Source organism: Raphanus sativus, chromosome 3, assembly GCF_000801105.2.
Source record: "Raphanus sativus cultivar WK10039 chromosome 3, ASM80110v3, whole genome shotgun sequence".
In the NCBI taxonomy this organism is placed as follows: Eukaryota; Viridiplantae; Streptophyta; class Magnoliopsida; order Brassicales; family Brassicaceae; genus Raphanus; species Raphanus sativus.
In genome coordinates this window covers 13489307-13507945 of record NC_079513.1, presented here as the reverse complement: position 1 = coordinate 13507945, position 18639 = coordinate 13489307, and the positions used below count along the sequence as shown (strand labels likewise).

General features: G+C 36.2%; 1 protein-coding gene and 2 long non-coding RNA genes across 14 annotated transcripts; 2 read left to right on the top strand and 1 right to left on the bottom strand.

Annotated features, from left to right (window-relative positions):
• Window positions 1-711: 711 nt before the first annotated feature.
• On the bottom strand, window positions 712-17610 carry LOC108847244 (protein LIGHT-DEPENDENT SHORT HYPOCOTYLS 10). 12 transcript variants are annotated; one of them, XR_008943163.1, is made up of 10 exons: window positions 16925-17610; window positions 5794-6200; window positions 5659-5705; window positions 5167-5440; window positions 4997-5047; window positions 4696-4892; window positions 4415-4610; window positions 4263-4315; window positions 1522-2371; window positions 1334-1369 (listed from the first exon to the last, which is right to left on the bottom strand). XR_008943163.1 is itself a non-coding variant. In XM_018620437.2 (4 exons), the coding sequence occupies exons 1-4, from the start codon at window positions 17465-17467 to the stop codon at window positions 937-939; spliced, it is 735 nt and encodes a 244-aa protein (XP_018475939.1). In that variant the 5' UTR covers window positions 17468-17610; the 3' UTR covers window positions 712-936. The 12 variants fall into 12 exon arrangements, 4 of the variants coding, with proteins under 4 accessions (XP_018475939.1, XP_056860528.1, XP_056860529.1 ...); XR_008943164.1 differs by having other exon boundaries at window positions 1522-1583; XR_001948914.2 differs by having other exon boundaries at window positions 1334-2371.
• Window positions 8667-10367, top strand: LOC108847245 (uncharacterized). Its single transcript, XR_008943165.1, has 4 exons — window positions 8667-9588; window positions 9765-9845; window positions 9928-10140; window positions 10228-10367. It is a non-coding gene; the product is annotated as an uncharacterized LOC108847245 (long non-coding RNA).
• Window positions 11390-13780, top strand: LOC130509019 (uncharacterized). Its single transcript, XR_008943166.1, has 2 exons — window positions 11390-11738; window positions 11827-13780. It is a non-coding gene; the product is annotated as an uncharacterized LOC130509019 (long non-coding RNA).
• Window positions 17611-18639: the final 1029 nt, after the last annotated feature.

Genomic DNA, 18639 nt, shown 5'->3' with positions numbered 1-18639 from the left:
CTCTCCATCTGCTCGCCACTGTTGTTATGCTTCAAGTTGATAGCCAATGAAAACAGAGGAATCACTTACTTGTAGTATGACTCGCAAAGTTTCTCTTTTGATTCAAAGGGTCGATCTTAGATAAGCTTAAAAGAGCCTTAGTGATGGGTATGTTTTAGTACTCGATCTTTTTTTTAACTAAATATGATCTTCTTTATCGCATAGCCCTTTAGTGAGACTACATTTCGGTCTGTCCTCAGTGATGAGACAGCGCTCCGGTCGTCAGTGTTGATAGGCGGATGGGAGAGACCGATACGATAAGCTTTCGTGCGGCTCTTCTGTGAAATCTTCTTTAGGGTTAAGATTAGGTAAACTAACATGCCTTGCTCTAGGAGCTTCATCTCCAGCTGAGAAAGGCCTTGACTGCATCTTCCAGTGTCTCTCACTATTGACGTCTGATAGTGAGTAGCCCGTGGTGATGGCGGCTACGGCTGAGCTGCGGTAGTCATGATGGACAGGTTGGAGAAATCAAACCTTAGAGCAACATTATTGCTAGGAACAAATTTTAGAGTTCTTAGATTTTTTTATTATTATTTTTAAGTTAAGAAACAATGTTAAGAGTCATTTGTAAAAATGCAGATTATTGCTGGGATTTTATGGTGTTTGTTAGTAAATAAAAAAACTAGAGAATGACTACTGCATTGTACCAGTATGACTACTGAGGAGCAAGAATGAGCTTGAATCAGCAAAAATGCAGATTATCGTTAAGAAAGACCAATACGATCCAACAAGTGCATTGTACCAGTATGACTACTGAGGCGAGCCAAAGAACTCAGAGACTAGCAAGCAAGAAAGAATGAAGGATGCACACAACAAATCCATCGTTGGGAAAGGCAATGTGTGGTATGATATGTCTTACGATGATGCCAGTCCCAACAACACTGAGTAGAGAAGAGGCTAACCAGGAGATTTTCCAGCCGGCACAAAGGACTCATTCTGAAACGTTGTCTTCCACTTATCAATCTCAGTTTTCGCTGATTCAAGCTCATTCTGACCAGAACACAATAAAAGTTTTTTAGATTCATTAAAAAAAAATACTAGAGGGAATATCAATATCAAACAGAGTAGAGAACAATACTTGGCATGAAGCAAGCTCATCTTTACAATTCTTAAGACTGCCAGAGAGAGAGAGAGCAAGACAAAGAAAGTTAGAAATATACATATAACTAAACACTCTTCTCTTCTTTTTTCTTTTTGCTCTTTACTGATTTGAAGGATGGATAAAAAAAACCTGTCTCGGAGTGACAAAATCATCATAGTTTCTTCCACTTTGGTACGACCCTCGAAGATGAAGTAAAACAACAAGTTTCTCATGAACACAAACTATAGTCTTAGCAATATGAGAGAACAAGAGAAAGTGATTGCCAGCAAAATCAGTATATACATTAAGAAGCAAAAGTGGGCAAACTCTAAAAGTAAGAAACATATAGAAAGTCCAAAACTTTTCAAATGTTGTTATGATTTAAGAAAAAAAAGGGGTACCTTTTTGGATCCGAAGATGTCATCTTCATCGTCTTCGAGATCATCGAAGCTTCTTTTACTACCTGAAAGAAAAAAACAGATGAAAGTGAGGATATTTCCACTCAAAACTCCATCAGGGCAGCCGAAAAGTCTGAGATTTCTGTGGAGGATTTGTCGATTGGGGAGGGGGATTTGTCGATTGGGGAGTGACGGAGAGGACGCAGCGGAGGGTGGGATGAGAGCGACGGCGGTTTAGAGTGATTTCGATACCCAATCGGCTGCTGCCACGTTGCTCTAAGGACCAAGGCCAAAACTTCTTAATTAAGATCCGTTTGTAATGTTTTAAAGTGTTTTTGATTTATTTTTCGACTCATAATGACTAAGGCCCGAGGCTTAGATACACCGATAATGGTGCTCTTAGGGCTTTGCGATTCAGGGTTTAGGAGGGAAGTGAAGAAGATGGACGAAAATTTTCAAATGAGTATTAGGTTTCTTAAAGTCCATAACATAGTTAATGGGCCTAACTCTGTCGTCCAATAAACTCCCATGAGTTTGTTTCTCCTTACTCTCTAATGAGTTTTACGCAATGTTTTGAAACCCGACCCGGATACGGGAAAATGACCATTTAATTCCTCAAGTATTTGAAATTAACAGTTTAATGCTCCAACTATTGTGTAAGCAAAATAATTCCTCAAATCTTAGTTGACTTAACAAAATTAAACCCATAAAAAAGTCCGCGTTAGAGATTAAACAGAGACGTTAATCTATCTCCTTTAATCATCTGAAAGACATGAATGTCTTCCACTTTCTCCGAATTGTAAGAAAAGGCCCAATTTCTGGTCCACACAAAGTTTCCTGTTCGTTTGAAGACCTGCACAAAACGGGAAAACGTTAGATAGTTTCCTTTACTTCATATGTCGGTTAACTAAAATGTTAAAACATTATGGAAAAAGGAAAGCTAGGGACGGTGGCTGGTGTTATAAATAGGAGACGTGGTCAAGGCATTCTAATCATCTGAAACACAAGACCAAAAGGGAGAGAGAGCTAGAGAGAGATCAGGTAAAAAAGAAACTAAGGGCAAGAGACATTGTTCGAGTCATGTCGCTTCGGGATAGAGTTTCTTTGATCTCTCTAATTCTTTGTTGTGTCTTTCTATTGAGCGCTTAGAGCGTTTGTGTAAACCCTTTGATTGATAGTGGATGTTGTGGGAGACGGTTCCCACCCCAGAGGTACCGCAAGGGAACTGGGTTAAAAATCTTGTGTCGTTAAGCAATCAAAAATCGATAAATTCCTAACAAGTGGTATCAGAGCAATCCAGGTTTTGATTGCGGGTATTAAAGAAATCAAGGAGTCTGAACAGAATCGCAAAGAAGAAAAGACAACGGGACCTATCTATTCTTCGAGGAATCTGCGATCAATCGTCTCCAAGATTCAAGGTTGGAAGATCAAAGGGTAAAAGCACAAGGCATCGAAGCAGTAACATTCATCTCAAAGGAGTTGAACAAGGTCAGTATCGAAAGTCTTCCTAACAAGGTTGGAAGTTAGGCGGCGGGTTCCATTACTCATGGCGGTACAAGGTTGATCTATGGAAACATGAAGTTGTTACTGTCTATGTTTCAAGGGGTTTTAGATCAAGGTAGAGATGATGCTAGAGCTTCAGTTATGGTTTGATGAAAGGCATTGGTGTTTCGTGATCGTTGTTGGACGTCGGAAGAAGTCGACGAAGAAGCATATGATAGCCTAAAGGATAAGGCGCAGGAGACTGCATGTTCTAGGTGAATTGGTTCTCAAAAGTTATCTAGCAAGAATATATGCAATGGGTTTTGTATCGATAGTCTTTCTAACAAAGGAGTTAGACGGCGTGTCCTATTTGGTTTCAAATAGCGGTGCAAGACGGGCACACATATCTTTGCTGGAGGAGAAGAAGTCAAGTGAGAACATGAGGAAGACTCCAAGGTGAGAAAAAAAATTTAAAAGAAGAGCAATTGGAAGCTGAAGTTTGACGTGTACGGCGATTACATGTTATGGAAATAATAGTTAATTACTTGGAATTACTAAGACAAGGGACGTCTTAAGTATGTGTATGGCTATTAAGATTGGACACAAGGTTTTCTGTTTCAGAAAAAGGTGTAAAGGGTATTAACACCGACAAGAAACTGTTGTAACGGAGGGAAGTCCGTTGAGACAGCAAAGGTTACTGATATTAATAATGATTTGCGGGGAAGTCAGGGTAATATCAAAAGAAATACTTATGAATCAGAAGGAGATGACTTGTGTAAAGCTAACACCGAGGCTGGTGTATTTTTATACAAGTAAATAAAGGATGGAGTTTCAGCTAGGAGCAATATCATGGGGTCTAGAAGTGATATCAAGGAGAGCTGTTACGAAGGGAAGTGTCAAGAACGTCACCGGAGCAGTTGGCGTGAGACAAAGGAAACTAGCAGTGAGGTTCAAGACTGTTAGAAAAGGGATCAGTTTAAACAAGAAGTTTGGACTGGGGTTTTGTGTCGAAAGTCTATCTAGCAGGATAGCTTGATGGCGTGTTCTGTTTGGGATAACAGCGGTACAAAGAAGAGTCCAAGACTATATTGTTTAATGCAACAGATTCAAGGAAGAGTTTGATTCCAAGCTCAGTGCGCATGAGAGGAATCAAAGGTTGACAAGGAGAATCCAGTTGCAGGAAGAATGAAAGAGAAACAAGTTCGTTTCTGGAAAAATAGTCACTGAAGTCTCATAATATTATTGGTGAATGAGAAAGTTACCTGGTAAGAGTCAGTAGTCGGGTCGGATGTATAGACATCGTTTCCAGGTGGAGCTATTGATAGAAAGATTCAAGAGAAGACAAGTTAGTTCTTTGGTGAATATTCTTGAATCAAAAGGCAAGAAGTAAGTCATGCAGGGGTAAAGGAGTTACCTTAAAGTCTCAAGGAGCAGGAGAGGAATTATTTTTTTTCCGTCAAAAGCAGCTGGCATGAAAAATAATTGATATCAAAGGAGTACTTCGGAGAAGACGATATCAAAGAAACAGCAAATGTTCATGAACAATAGCTTAAGGTGGAGCTGGAGCAGTGAGAGAAAAGGAGCACTGTGGAAAATTGAACTCGTCAAATCTGAAACGATTTTGAGTTTGAGTTACGTTTCTGAAATAGAAAAATTCAGAGGCATAGAGATGATGCAGGTAATAAAATGGTTTACCTAAGATCATCAAAGAGGAGAACACATGCTTGGTGTTCATGCTACGACAAGGTCTGAGATTGTTTAGCAACAAAGTAACTTCGACTGATCATCGAAGATTCTATAAAAGCTAAAACTGGCAGGAAGGAAAATCATCAAGACTGTCGCAGGGAATCCCATGGAAATAGGAACGAGATACAGTAACTGAAGAGGAGCTGCTGTGTGGAATAAAAATCATAAAATACAAATTATGATTATACGGGACCCTGAGAATCGAAAGGAATAAGGTATCAAGAAGCTGATAGCTGTTAAAGGGGTTTACATGGAGTTATCAGCAGCACAGCTGAGGAGACGCGGTGGTCCGTCGGAGAAGCTGTAAAGAGAAGCAGAAAAAAAAATGTGAATTTTAGCAGTTCGCATAGTATCTGGTTCTCAGAAAGGGGGCAAGCTAAATTCATCATTGTAAAGATGAAGAAGAACTTAAAAGTATACCTGAGACTACAAAGGGTCGGTGGTATTGGAGAAGAATGCCAGAAGATGCAAGGATTCTTTCAGAATTGCATTAAAACTTCACTATCAAAGGAAGCATCAAAGGGAGAGAGAAGGTGATATCAGTTGCAGGTGGGGATGCAAAAACAGATTGCCTTTAAGGCATCTCCGTTGAACAACAAGAGGAGACCAAATTGTTTTCAGTTCGAGGTGGAGCATCCTGAGAAGAGAACGTCTTAAACAGCTATGGAAGCTGAAGGGAGACAGAGTATCTCAGCTACAAAAAAAAAAAAATGTTCATTAGACTAGTCTTAAACAGCTACCATAAAGACAGTGACTTTATCAAGAGCTGAAGGGAGACAGGTGTATGAGCAATGAAGAAAGCTTCTAACGGTTCATATAACTCAAAGCCAACACGTTGAGGGAACACATCTCAGTCATAACTCAAACGAGATAATCTACCATTTCAAGCAAACTCAAGACGAAGAATCTTACCGGAGTAATATAATAATCCAGCAAGATTGACACAGTTCATCCATCAACTACAACATGAAAGACATGGATTCATTAATCAGAAAAAAAAATAAAAGAAATCGCGAGCTTTTGTTTTTTGGCTTACGGATCCCTTACCATGGAAGAGTAGTTGATGTGATTGAATGAGAGAGCTGAGGATTGGAAAGTTAAGTCGATCTCGAGCAAATATGAATCGAAGCCGGAAAAGGTTGAAGAAGAAGTAGCGGTGTACGGGCTACACGGAGCTATGGCGAAGGGGATTCGCTGATAGAATTCATCACGGCTTCGAGGAGGACAAGGAGCATGACGATGGTGATTGATGGTGACTGAGGATCTTCAGGTGGAGTGGTCTATGGAGTAACTCAAAGACGGAGAAGAAACGCTCCAAGGTTCGTCGACGTTTCCAACGGCAAGGTAAAAGCAGTTGGGCCATATGGTGTGGACAGCAATATGGGCCTTAGGTGGAGATTGTAAGAAAAGGCCCAATTTCTGGTCCACACAAAGTTTCCTGTTCGTTTGAAGACCTGCACAAAACGGGAAAACGTTAGATAGTTTCCTTTACTTCATATGTCGGTTAACTAAAATGTTAAAACATTATGGAAAAAGGAAAGCTAGGGACGGTGGCTGGTGTTATAAATAGGAGACGTGGTCAAGGCATTCTAATCATCCGAAACACAAGACCAAAAGGGAGAGAGAGCTAGAGAGAGATCAGGTAAAAAAGAAACTAAGGGCAAGAGACATTGTTCGAGTCATGTCGCTTCGGGATAGAGTTTCTTTGATCTTTCTAATTCTTTATTGTGTCTTTCTATTGAGCGCTTAGAGTGTTTGTGTAAACCCTTTGATTGATAGTGGATGTTGTGGGAGACGGTTCCCACTCCAGAGGTACCGCAAGGGAACTGGGTTAAAAATCTTGTGTCGTTAAGCAATCAAAAGATCGATAAATTCCTAACACGAATCAAACAGAACGAACCTTAAATAGATGTAGAAGAGGATTAGAGAAGAAATTTCCAGATTCGCTTCCAACACAGACCACTTAAGCTTTAATTGACATATAATAATACCTTGAGAATCCATTAGATGCATCAAATATAACTCTATGATTGATCGAAGTCTTCAAGCATTCATATTTACCTTGATGTCTTGTCCTTTGCCTCTTCTTCGACCACTTTGCTTGGCAGCTTGTGATAGCCAGGTCTGTCTTCAATCCACTGATCCTTGCAAGCTAAAGAGGAAACATCGCTTCCACTCAGTGACTCATCCCATTTGAACTGCTTCTTGATTTCTTCTCTCATTTGAATCATTTTGAAGAGAGAAAAAATGGTTCACCATCCATTCCAATACAGAGTTTAACTCTTCTGCAACTTCTTCATGTCTGCTTTTCTATCTAGTAAATCGTAACAAGTCTGAAGAAACCTCTGCAGTACACTACTTAGCTCTGTAGTTCTCCACTGCAAGACGCGAGCAGTGTAACCCGAAATCCTTTCTGACTCTCTCTGTGAGACTGAGACATGTCTCTCATCTTTTAAGCTGACTCCTTCAATAATTTCAACGTTTCTGTGAATCCACTTGCTGATATCGCACTCTGTCTGGTGCACGCTCCACAGTGAGAGTCTCAGTCTGTTTTAGCTTGAATAGTTTACACCTGACAGAGTTTTTACTGATATCTTTAATATTTCATCAGTGTTCCTCTGAACTTCTGCTGCCTCTGATGAATCTTTGTTATATTTGTTCTCTACCGGATCAGTATCTGAATTGGAATCAGAAGAGATGATAGGAAAGCTTCCAGATACTGTACTTGTAACAATTGCAAGCTTCACCATTTCAGCAAAGGTGTCCATCAGTTTCAGGCCAATTTGTTTTTTTCTCTTGAAATTCTCCAGCTCTGAAAGCAAAGCAGAAGTCCAAGAATGAGAAGAGATAACTTTATCATCATTGTCAAACTCTGAAAACGATGCAAAAAGCCTTCACGGGACACATTGCTGCTCCGACTTGGCTTAATGTTTGTTGTGCCTTTAGAATATTCCACGAGTTCTAGTATTTTCGACGCTGTTCTCGAATACATGTTTCTTGAGAACTGAAGCTCACTGGCTTTCTTGTTCTTGAATACTGCTGCTCCAGCTTGGCTCAATGTTTATTATGGATGCTTTAGTAGTTCGACGACTAAACTCTCTCTCTCTTCATTCCGACGCTCAAGCTCTTTCTACAGCACTCTAACTTCATACCTCAAGAAACATTTCCCTTTTCCTTTGACTTTAAACTAATTATATCAGACACGATACGGTCTCTGTCTCTGTTTAGATCTTCAAGTTTTTTTCTTTGCTAACAAAATCTTTGAAAATTGTGTATTCTCTTGTCTTTTATTCCTGCAAGTTTCTTAAACGTGTCTGCCATTTCTATCTTTACAACATTCAATCTTTTTATGTATTCATGTGATGTGGTTTTTGATTTGTTAGAAAACAGAGGGAGAGGATTAGAAAAGTGCAAGAGAATAGATTAACGTCTCTGTATAATCTTTAACGTTGACTTTTTATGGGTTTAATTTTGTTAAGTCAACTAAGATTTGAGGAATTATTTTGCATACACAATAGTTGGAGAATTAAACTGTTAATTTCAAATACTTGGGGAATTAAATGGTCATTTTCCCCCCGGATACTGAACCGGATTACTTACCGGATCACCGGGTCATTGGGTCGACCGCGGATTAATAAATTAATTATTATATAATAATATATTAGTGAAAATAAAAATACAGAAATAAAATTAATATTTTCTAAGTTTTTTTAAAAAATATAAAATAATAGTTTGGATATGTCTATATTTTATGTTTAAAAATATTTTAAAAATACTTAACTTTACTTTTTATATTTTCATTTTCATTTGATATACAAAATATCAAAAAAATAGCTTAGACTATCTAAAAAAAATGTAACTAACTAAGAGTTATGACATCTCAAAAATCAAGAATAAAATTCATAAACATTTATGTTTAATTTATGTCTAATGTGAATAATAAATTAAATTTCAAATCCAAAATAAATTACAAATTAAAATATCATTGTAATAAATTGTTAATAAAAAAACTAACACCAAATCACATGTAAAAATTATCTATTGGTTCAACCAGTGGTTCAACCGGTACCGGGTTTCGGGTTTTAGTGGGGTTTTACGGGTTTTTGCGGGTTTTTAATTTTTGGGTTTTTCATAAAACCCGAACCGGATTTATCTCGGGTCACCGGATTTACCGGTTCAACCGCGGGTCCGGATCGGGTTTCAAAACACTGGTTTTACGGTTTGAAAGCATAATTGAGTTAAAAGACCTAATTATGTTGTTGGAGGATTTTGTATTTTGCGGAGCAAATCACTTTAAATTAGAAAAGGAAAAGGACAAAGGTTTTCCAATACTTGTGTAGCAAAAACCACGCTCTACCAGCCGCAACGGCGTCTCACACCAAATCCTTAGCTCGTTAACATATGTTAACACGTGTGGGAAAATATTAAAAAAAAAAGAATGGTAAGGATCAATCCTTAAATAAGGGGTTTACAGATCGAGTCCGTATCGACGTGGCGTCTAGCCATTGGACCGAGCAACTTAACGAATCTGTACCCCTTCGACTTCGCAGTCACCTTGTCGAGGATCAATAATCTCCGATTTCATTCCTCCGCCGAAGTCCCGCCGCGTCACCAGCGAGTTTATCTGGCCGGATCCGAAAAATTCGAAGAAGAAGTCGAAGAAGCGATCCAGTTTCTTCGATCTGGACAAAAAATTCGAGGCTGATTTCAAAGGGTTCAAGGATGATGATTATTCTTCTTTTGACTGCGAAGATGAAACTTTCGCGGATGTGAAGAAGCCCTTTCTCTTCACCGCACCTACCAAACTCGTAGCTTCCCGTCCAACCACCTTTGCCACCATTGGTAACATATTTTCAGATATTCATAAAGTTTCGATTTTAATTCTAAAGGGTGGATGGATGATAAAGTTTCGATTTTAATTCTAGCTTTGTTCTTTTATTACAGAGATAGGATGTGTGTGTTTTGCTAAAAAGTGTTGTCCTGTTTGATGTGTGTGTTTTGCTTCTCTGTTTCTTCAGCTATGGTTCATGAGAAGAATCTTTTGTAGCTTGAATCCATAAAAAATCAGTCAAAGCTGAAACCCAATTCTTCTGTTCTCTGTACGAGTCTAATCCTTTTCTCTGTGTGTGTGTCTGCATTTGTCTTCCTTCTACAGAATTGCTAATGGTGTTGTCACTGCAGGTAAACGCTAGCTCTCAGTTCTGTGGAGTAGCGGAGATGATAGGACCTGTGGATTTTGAGAAGAGCGTTGATTACTGGCAACAAGACAAATGGAACGGACAGTTCCCGGTGAAGTGGCACATCATCAAAGACGTTCCAAACAGTCAGTTCCGCCACATTATATTGGAGAACATTGACAATAAGCCTGTGACGATCACTCGAGACACTCAAGAAGTAAGTCCTCTCAAGCTTTCTTGTGTTATAAGATACATCTTTTTTTAAAACCAACTTGCAGAATCACAACCTAAAAAATAACTACAGGTGAAACTAGAACAAGGCATTGAGATGCTGAAGATTTTCAAGAACTACGATGCTGAGACTTCAATCTTGGATGATTTTGGGTTTTACAAGAATGGAAGGCAAGAAGGCAGCCAAGCTTGCCATCTACAGGAGGAGTAGGAGAAAACGACCACAAACCCGCTGCTGCTGCTGCATTGCAGACAGACTTTATCAAGAACATGTCTAAAAGTTTTGCTCAAGTCATCCGCTTGGAGGGAAGTTTTACACCGTGTTATAAATTTCATGGTATTCAGTTTCCAGCTTCATAGAGTTCACTGTTGTTATGTTTTAGGATTCTGTATCAATCGCTGAAAATTGTTAGGTTTTGGGGGTTTTGTTACAAAACGCTAAGGACTCTAATTAGAGTAACACCATTGGACTTGATCATTTTAATTAAGTCCTTAACTATTCAAAAAAACAAAAAACAAAAAAAATTAATGCTAAACTAATCTTAAGGACTCCACAATGGAATCCACCATTGTGGATGCTCTTATAAAGGCGTACACTACTTCAACTGTTAGGGTATCAACCGCATTTTTTATAAACTAAAAGGAGTTCGGGCCGGATCTAATCTCTCTATAAACTTCTACCATTTTCACGGCAATAACTAGTTACTAAGAATTGTAGTTTGGAAGTACCAACATTCTCTCGTATCTCAGACGTATTGATCACTTTCACTATGGCTTCTGGCGGACGCATCCACTCTCTCCTTGCATCTTCTTGTTTTGCTCTTATATTGTCTCTCAACTTCCTTTATCTTGCTCTCGACTCAGGCTCCGGGTTTTTCTTAAACGGAAGTTACTCCGCTCGCGGGGATGTTTCATATCGACAGTAATTTTCTTGATTTAGAGTTTAGGCAAGGAGGAATCACGTGGTTTTATTGGTGAAACTCGGTTTTATGTCTGGGTTCAGATCTATTTTCCTTCTCTGGAACTGTCACATTGTCTTGACTCTCAGTTTTGGGGTTTGATGGAGTATCTCCTTAGTTTAGTGGTTGCGGCGGTGCCAGGGCCGTCTAACAGCACGTGCAAGTGGTGCGGTCGAACAGGGTCCAAATCACTTTTAAAAAAAAAAATAAGAATTAAAAAAAAATATATATAAATTATGATAAAACCTTTAATTTTTCATACATTATACTGAATTTAGAGTTTATAATTTCAAAAATACATCAAATATATATAAATAAAGTTGTAATTTTTTAAAAAATTACTCGATTGCATTGTTAAATATACCGTTAATATTTTTTTGAACAGGGTCTATAAATAATTCGAGACGGCCCTGGGCGGTGCTGTAGCTTCTTTGGAGGTGGTGTATGTTTCACAGTGGTTTTTTGGATCTCGACGATATTGTGGAGGTGTGCTTACTTTTTCGTTCAATCCATGTGAGCTCCAGGGGCTTGTTGCCACAGAGGCAAGCCGTGGACCGTTGTATGCAGGCAGTGATGATACTTGTCCTTGCTCCAGCTCATTAGGGTTTGTTCAGTTCGTCGTAAGGTGGTCGTATATGGCCTTCTTGTAGCTGCTCGATTGACCCTTCTCCCTTTCGATTCCACATTGTAATCATTTTTTGAATCCTCTGCAGAGGGCGACTACCTTCTTCCTCGGAGGTTCGACTCTTGGTTTAATTATTCGGTGCTTTCCCTGTCGACACCGGTTGATTGCGTGACGAGTCACATGCATCCATGTGACTCCGATTATTTGGTTCTTGAAGTCAAGGAAAGGCGTTGTAACTGTGGTCTCGGTCGAGGTGGTGTCACTTTTGGGTATGTTATCATCCTAATGCCCGTGGTAAATCATTTGGTTTGCGATTGGTAGTGTTCTTAGGATGCTTTGTGCAGGTTCTTTAGAGTCTTTTGTCAGTGTTTGGTGTCGAGTTCATGCCCGTCTTTGGCGATGAAGGTGCGGCTGTACAGGCAGGCTTTCAAATACTCTTGGTGTGTGTTTTTTGCCCTCTCTTTCGTTCATTTTCAGTGGAGTTTCAATGACGGTGATGATTACGAGCTTAGACAAGTTCATATAGGGAGCTAGTTACTCTATAAGATACTTTAGAAGTCCTAACATCCGAGATAGCGAGGTGAATTGCACTTTTTTGAGAAATTCATATAAAGGTTGAGAACGGCTTTCGATTCTCATTGAGATTGGATCTGAACTAATGGAACGAGTTGGAAAGATTGGTCGAACGAAACTAGTTAGAAAACTGTGAGTTTTGGTTATTTTGTACAAGTCGGTTTGTAATCGGATCCAAATTCTTGGTTTTACGGGTTGACTTAATGTAATACTATATCTTTAAAAACCGGATATACACAATATATATTAGAAGTGGGTACGAATTGAATATCTATATTTTTAGAGATATATGTGATCCGATATATTTTGTCGAATAATCAGTTAACATATCAATTTGATAGGTACTACCTGGATGTTTGTTATCCAGATATTCAAAAAATCTTATTTTTAATCAGATATATGATTCGATCTGTACAAATAAAACAATAACAGATAAATATATAAAAATTCAAAATAATATAAAATAATATTATTTCTTACAAACAAATATTTACTTTTTAAACTGTAATAACTAAATAACCTAGTTAACAAATAAAGATTATAAAATTACAAATATAATAATATATATATATATTGTGCACATATGATTTATAAATTTTTTTGTGCACATATGATTTTCTGTGCAAATATTAATATTATTAGGAACGAGTATCCAACCCTTTATGTACATATATTTAGAGAATTATATATATATATTAAATAACGAATCGGATATTCGTTAATGATTTGGTTTGTTTATTATAAATATTGCATATTATTACTTGATTTATTTCATAGAGTTACAAATATTTGAATTTTTCAGTTCGAGTTGAAACAAACTATGAGTTAAAATCAAAATTTTATGAGTTAGCATCTTGGGTTAGCTGTAGGTATATATATAATTTTCTAAATATATGTACATAAAATCAAAATCAATATTCATACTCGTTCATGATTTGATTTGTTTATTATAAATATTGCATATTATTACTTGATTTATTTCATAGAGTTACAAATATTTAAAATTTTTAGTTCGAATTGAAACGGACGATGAGTTGAATCAAAATTTTACGAGTTAGCATTTTGGGTTAGCTAGTAGGAGTTTAAAAATTTACATATTCAAATTCCGTTGGTAGAAATAAAATGGTATATATTTCACCTATATATATATATATATTTTATTTTTTTTGGAACTTCCTAGTTTTTTTTTTGTCATCTAGTAGATTATATTATAACATGAACTGTAAGTACAATCCGCCGGCAAAGACATCAGTCTTTCCAGAGCCAAGAGCCGACAAGGATCTAAATCCATTCGGAGCCATAAGTCGGATAGGAACATACTCCTTCCGAAACCCAAACATCACGAGAACTAATTTGAACTAAAGCCTAAATACACAGAGATACATAAGAGAATACTCAAACTTTCGACGAGCCTTGAGAAACGTGAACCCGTAACCGATGATTGCAACTGCAAGGAAGAACTAAACAATCTCCAACTTGAAAGATAGAACCAGACCAAAAACTCTGAGGCAGGCCTGAAGATCTTCTATCCGCTGATGCATGAAACAAGTTGGTGAAGACCTCGAAGATGGCTCAGCAGAACGCAGAACCTACATCCGCTCCATCCGAAACGGAACCTATTAGCACCATAAATCTTCACATAAAGACCATTTGAACCACCCCGTTGCAAACCAAAACCGCTACCGTCACACCAAGAACCCGAAACGAAAGAGATTTCTTCAAAACCTTACAACATTTCTACCGGACGAAGATGGGAGAGGTTGAAATAATAACAAACCAGACTCATGAACTAAAGAGAAACCAGATCTGAAAATGGAACACTGTCTGAACTGTAAACAACAACCACAGCCACAGCTGCAAATTCAAACCATCAGATCAACGGCTACGGAAAATTCAACGACAGATCCAAAAGAGATAAGGAAGGACTCAGTAGAATCACGAGCCACCAAAGGAACCAACCCTAAACTCGTTTAAAATTGAAAACGAAAAAAGACAGAGCAAAAAGAACAAGAAAATAGACTGGATCTGACCGGCGGTGGTGCTAACGGAGCCACCACGCACCGGTCACCGGAGCAAAGACAACAGGAAACTCGAAGAGGAAGATGAGTCGCAGGGAGAGCAGAGGATTTTATAAATAACTATCAAACTTCCTAGTTAAAATGATGAACTATTGGTCAGAGGACAAACATGCGATTGTACTGCCTACCTATTTTTTTTTTTGTTTAGGAATTTTCCCTACCAATATTGTAACATAATATTTTGTGGGGATCATGTTAAATGGTCCACAGTGTTTTGGTATTTTTGTAAAAATAACTTTTAAAGTAAACTTTTGTTGGTTTTCTTCATTTTGACAAAACAATACCAGTTTTATTTGCGTTATTGATTTGTAATACTAGCTTATAAGGATGAACCATTAATAAAACAATCACCAAATCTCACAGATTGTTCTAAGCTAATCTGCTAATAAGTATCCATTGTTATCACTTAAATCCATATCTTGGACTTATACAAGATACAGAAGTACGCTGACATAAAAAGGAAAAACAAACTTGTCTCAAGTATATATAATTTATACACTTACTTATTCAAAAAGAGCTTACGAAGAGAATATAGATGATGAAGATATATAACCGATCGATAGCTATGGAAATAAAGGAGTGAATGAAGATCGGCAAAAATGGGTGGAAGAGATAACATTTTACTTTGGCTTCTTGATCGGTAGGTAGATTTGAGGCTTCTTTTACATCTGATCCCTCTCTGAGATTTTATTGATCCTGTCAAAGTTTATATCACGATTAACTATGCAACATCATGTTTTTATTTTTTTTGGTGTAATACCACATGCATCTTTTGTGCGATATAAATAAAAACTAACCTTTTAGATATACACTCATTTGGTATTACCAATTCATTCAAGATGTATTTTTTAACTTATGGTTCGTTTTGACATATCGCAGTTGTTATATTTGTATCATCTAACAAAACCTTTGAGGCTTTGCTGGGGACAAAACAAACTTTCAGCCTTTTCCAAAGTTAGTGGTGACAAAGATCCTAAAAGAAAACTCATGAAGATGATTCGAGCATACTATATATGTACCTATGATTGAAATTATATTTGAGATCAAAGAAGATAGAAAACGATTTAGGTGGATTCAAAGAGAAACTTACTGCCCCACAATATATAATCTCAGAAAATGCCAATGTATAACTACTCCCAATGTTCATGCAGTAAAACAGACTCTATCAAAGCTCTAATTAATGTCACAACCAAGCTCAAAAATCTGAGATCCTAATTACAATTGGTTGAATTGTAATTAGTCTTTTGGTTGTATTGAAAATCTTAAATATTCGTTTGCGTTGTTTATATGTAGATCATTTTCCTAAGACCCACATAGCAATAATTAAAAGCATGATCAGTAAAGTCTTATAAATAATGTATTAGCTTCTCTTCTGATATAACCTTATTTACCTTTAAGAACAATCATGCAATGTCAATTATTAATCGATTTCTTTAGGTTATAAAATGAAGGGAAAAAGTTTCAATCAATTTATCCCTTGATCATCAATGGGGAACATAATCTACACAAATCTTTAAAGAGAAGAGTTCTAAGAGCCAATCATTACTTCATTGAACCACTGTTTACGGTGGTAAAAATATATTTATATCTGTGTGTGGGGTTGACGAAGAAATATGAGAAATTCTTAGAAATACCACAACTTAAATACTATTTTTCAAAAATATCATCAATAAAAAATATACTAACATTTGATTTTAGGTTTTAATATTAGGGTTTAATATTAAGTGATTTAGGTTGGATTTATAAATATTCTATAATATTTAAAAATTAGCTTAATGTTATTTTAATTAAAAATTGAAGTTATTTTATGAAAATAATTATTCATTGGTAAATTTAAAAAGTAGTATCAAACTTATGGTAAAATTAGAATTTTCACGAGAAATATTTATCTTTGGAGAGTCAAATGTTTTCCAAATTTTGAATGGGTTCTCTCTGAGATAGTGAGTAGACAATAGGATGCATTTTAGATTAAGGTTTTAATTAGAAACATCCGGTTTATTTTTTATTTTGCTTTTTTGATGTTAGAAAATCTAATGAATTATTCATTCAAAACTTTTAATATTAGATATGCTAGAAACGAGAAATTTTATTTTCATGTATTTACCATTCCATAACTAAAATCTAATTTCATTGAAAGAGCTAAAATGATTTAAATGTAATTATCCAAAAGAAATTCTACATCAATTGGAAACCTAAGATCTAACCTCAATCCGGCCCCTTAACCCAAACCCATGGCCAACATCAACAAAAATATATATCTTTTCAAAATACTAACCATTTCTCAAATTAATTAGGGTTTGATACATAGACCATTCTACAACATAAACATATTGATTTGGGGTACGTTACTAGTTAATGAAACCATTCAACAAAATAAAATATAGTGGTACGTTACTAGTTAGTAAACCATCCTTCCGTAAGTTTAATTTCTACTAAAGAGATCAAGAAACAAAACCTAATGCATATGTAAATAAATGCAAATGCACATATTCAATCAAAATAAAAGCATATATAGTCAATGGAGAATGATATTACCACAAAGTCTTTCACCATGAAGTTGAAGGAAGAGGAAGAAGAAGAGTCGTCTCTTCCACCACTCATCTCGATCGTTGGCTTTTTCTTCTTCTTCTTCTTGTAAGGAATACCTCTAGCCTTAGCCTGACACTCCCTAACCTCCCTCAGATAAACCCTTATTGCTCCACTAGCGAAAGGGTTTGTTTCCTGAGAACCACCGTTCTCCTCGTAAGCCGCTCTCAGCCGTCCGATCAAAGCGTCGAGACTTCCCCAAGCTTGCCTGAGAGGGCACGTGCAAGGAGCTGGTGGCTCAGGCTGGCCGTAAAACATACAGCCAGGCACGTGCACCTTTGTCTTACCGAACTGGTCTAAGTACCTAAGGAAATCAAGCACGTGGTTGCAGTTGCAGTGTGACATAGGCACCGACGGTCTCTGGTTCTTCAAGTACTGTCCGAAAGTGTTCCAGTCGCGTCTCTTCTGTGACTCGTAACGGCTTGGTGTCACCGGTGGCTCTGATCCTGATGATTCCATCAAGCTCTTTCCTCTATCTCTAGGAGATGACATGATATATGATATCTTGTTCAGTGTAGAGAGATAGAGATGCTGGTGAAGTTCAAGGGATCGTTTTGTGTTTTATACATGGATCTAATGAATTAGGTAATAAGAAAAATGAAATGTTGAGTGAGTGAGTTTGATGAGAGGGTGAAAGTAATAGTAATAATGGAGGATGATGTTTGAACCAGAAAAAAATGGAGGATGATGTTGACGTTAGAGGACATGTCATGGGCCCGTTTCAAACTTTGCTTTCTTTCTTGATCAGTCTCTCACATTTTTGGATTATCTCCCATTTTTCTTCCCTATGGAATTAGTAATTAACGATTAGTTAGGAATCAATTCACAATAATATCTCTATGAAGTATTCATTTTGTGGTTAAGGATTAGAAGTTAAATTCGTTCATTAAGAGTCTTTGTCCTTTAGGCAGTAAAAATATCAATTCCTCTCAAATTTATCTTAAAACCTATAATATGAGATGTCCTTATTTTAGATTTTCATACGTGGAGTGGAAATGTGTTAGCAAGTTAGGTACTTTTTTGTTTTTTATTTTTAATCCAAATGGATTAGTCCCTATAAAAAATATACTTAGGCCTCGATTAATACAGCTGACGAAGAATCAGTAGCAGTATGCTGTAGAAGCAGTATGCTGCAGAAGCTGTATGCTCTTATTAAAACTTTTAATAAGATGATTGGTAGAACAGTAACAATATAAAATTTTATTTTTTTATAAAAATTAGTATATAATATATTTATTTTAAAATTATATATATTAATAATATATTTGTTATTAAAAATAATGAATCTCAATTAATAACATAAACTAAATTAATTTTAAATGTGAAATATTATTATTTTAAAAAATATTATTTTAATATATTTTTTTGATGTAAAATAATTTTGAATATTATTAAATAAAATAAATAAAATATAAATTTATTTTTGGATATAAATAGTTTGAATATTATTAAACAAAATAAATAAATTATCATTATATATATATATATATATCTTTTTATTTTATATATTAATATATAAAAGAGATATTATTAATTTATTTTATTTACTAATTTCAAAATTATGTTTATATCGAAAATTTTATTTAAAAAAATAAAATTTAGAATTAAAATATCTATTTTTAAAATATAATATAATTTATATAATTAAATTATATTTTAAATGT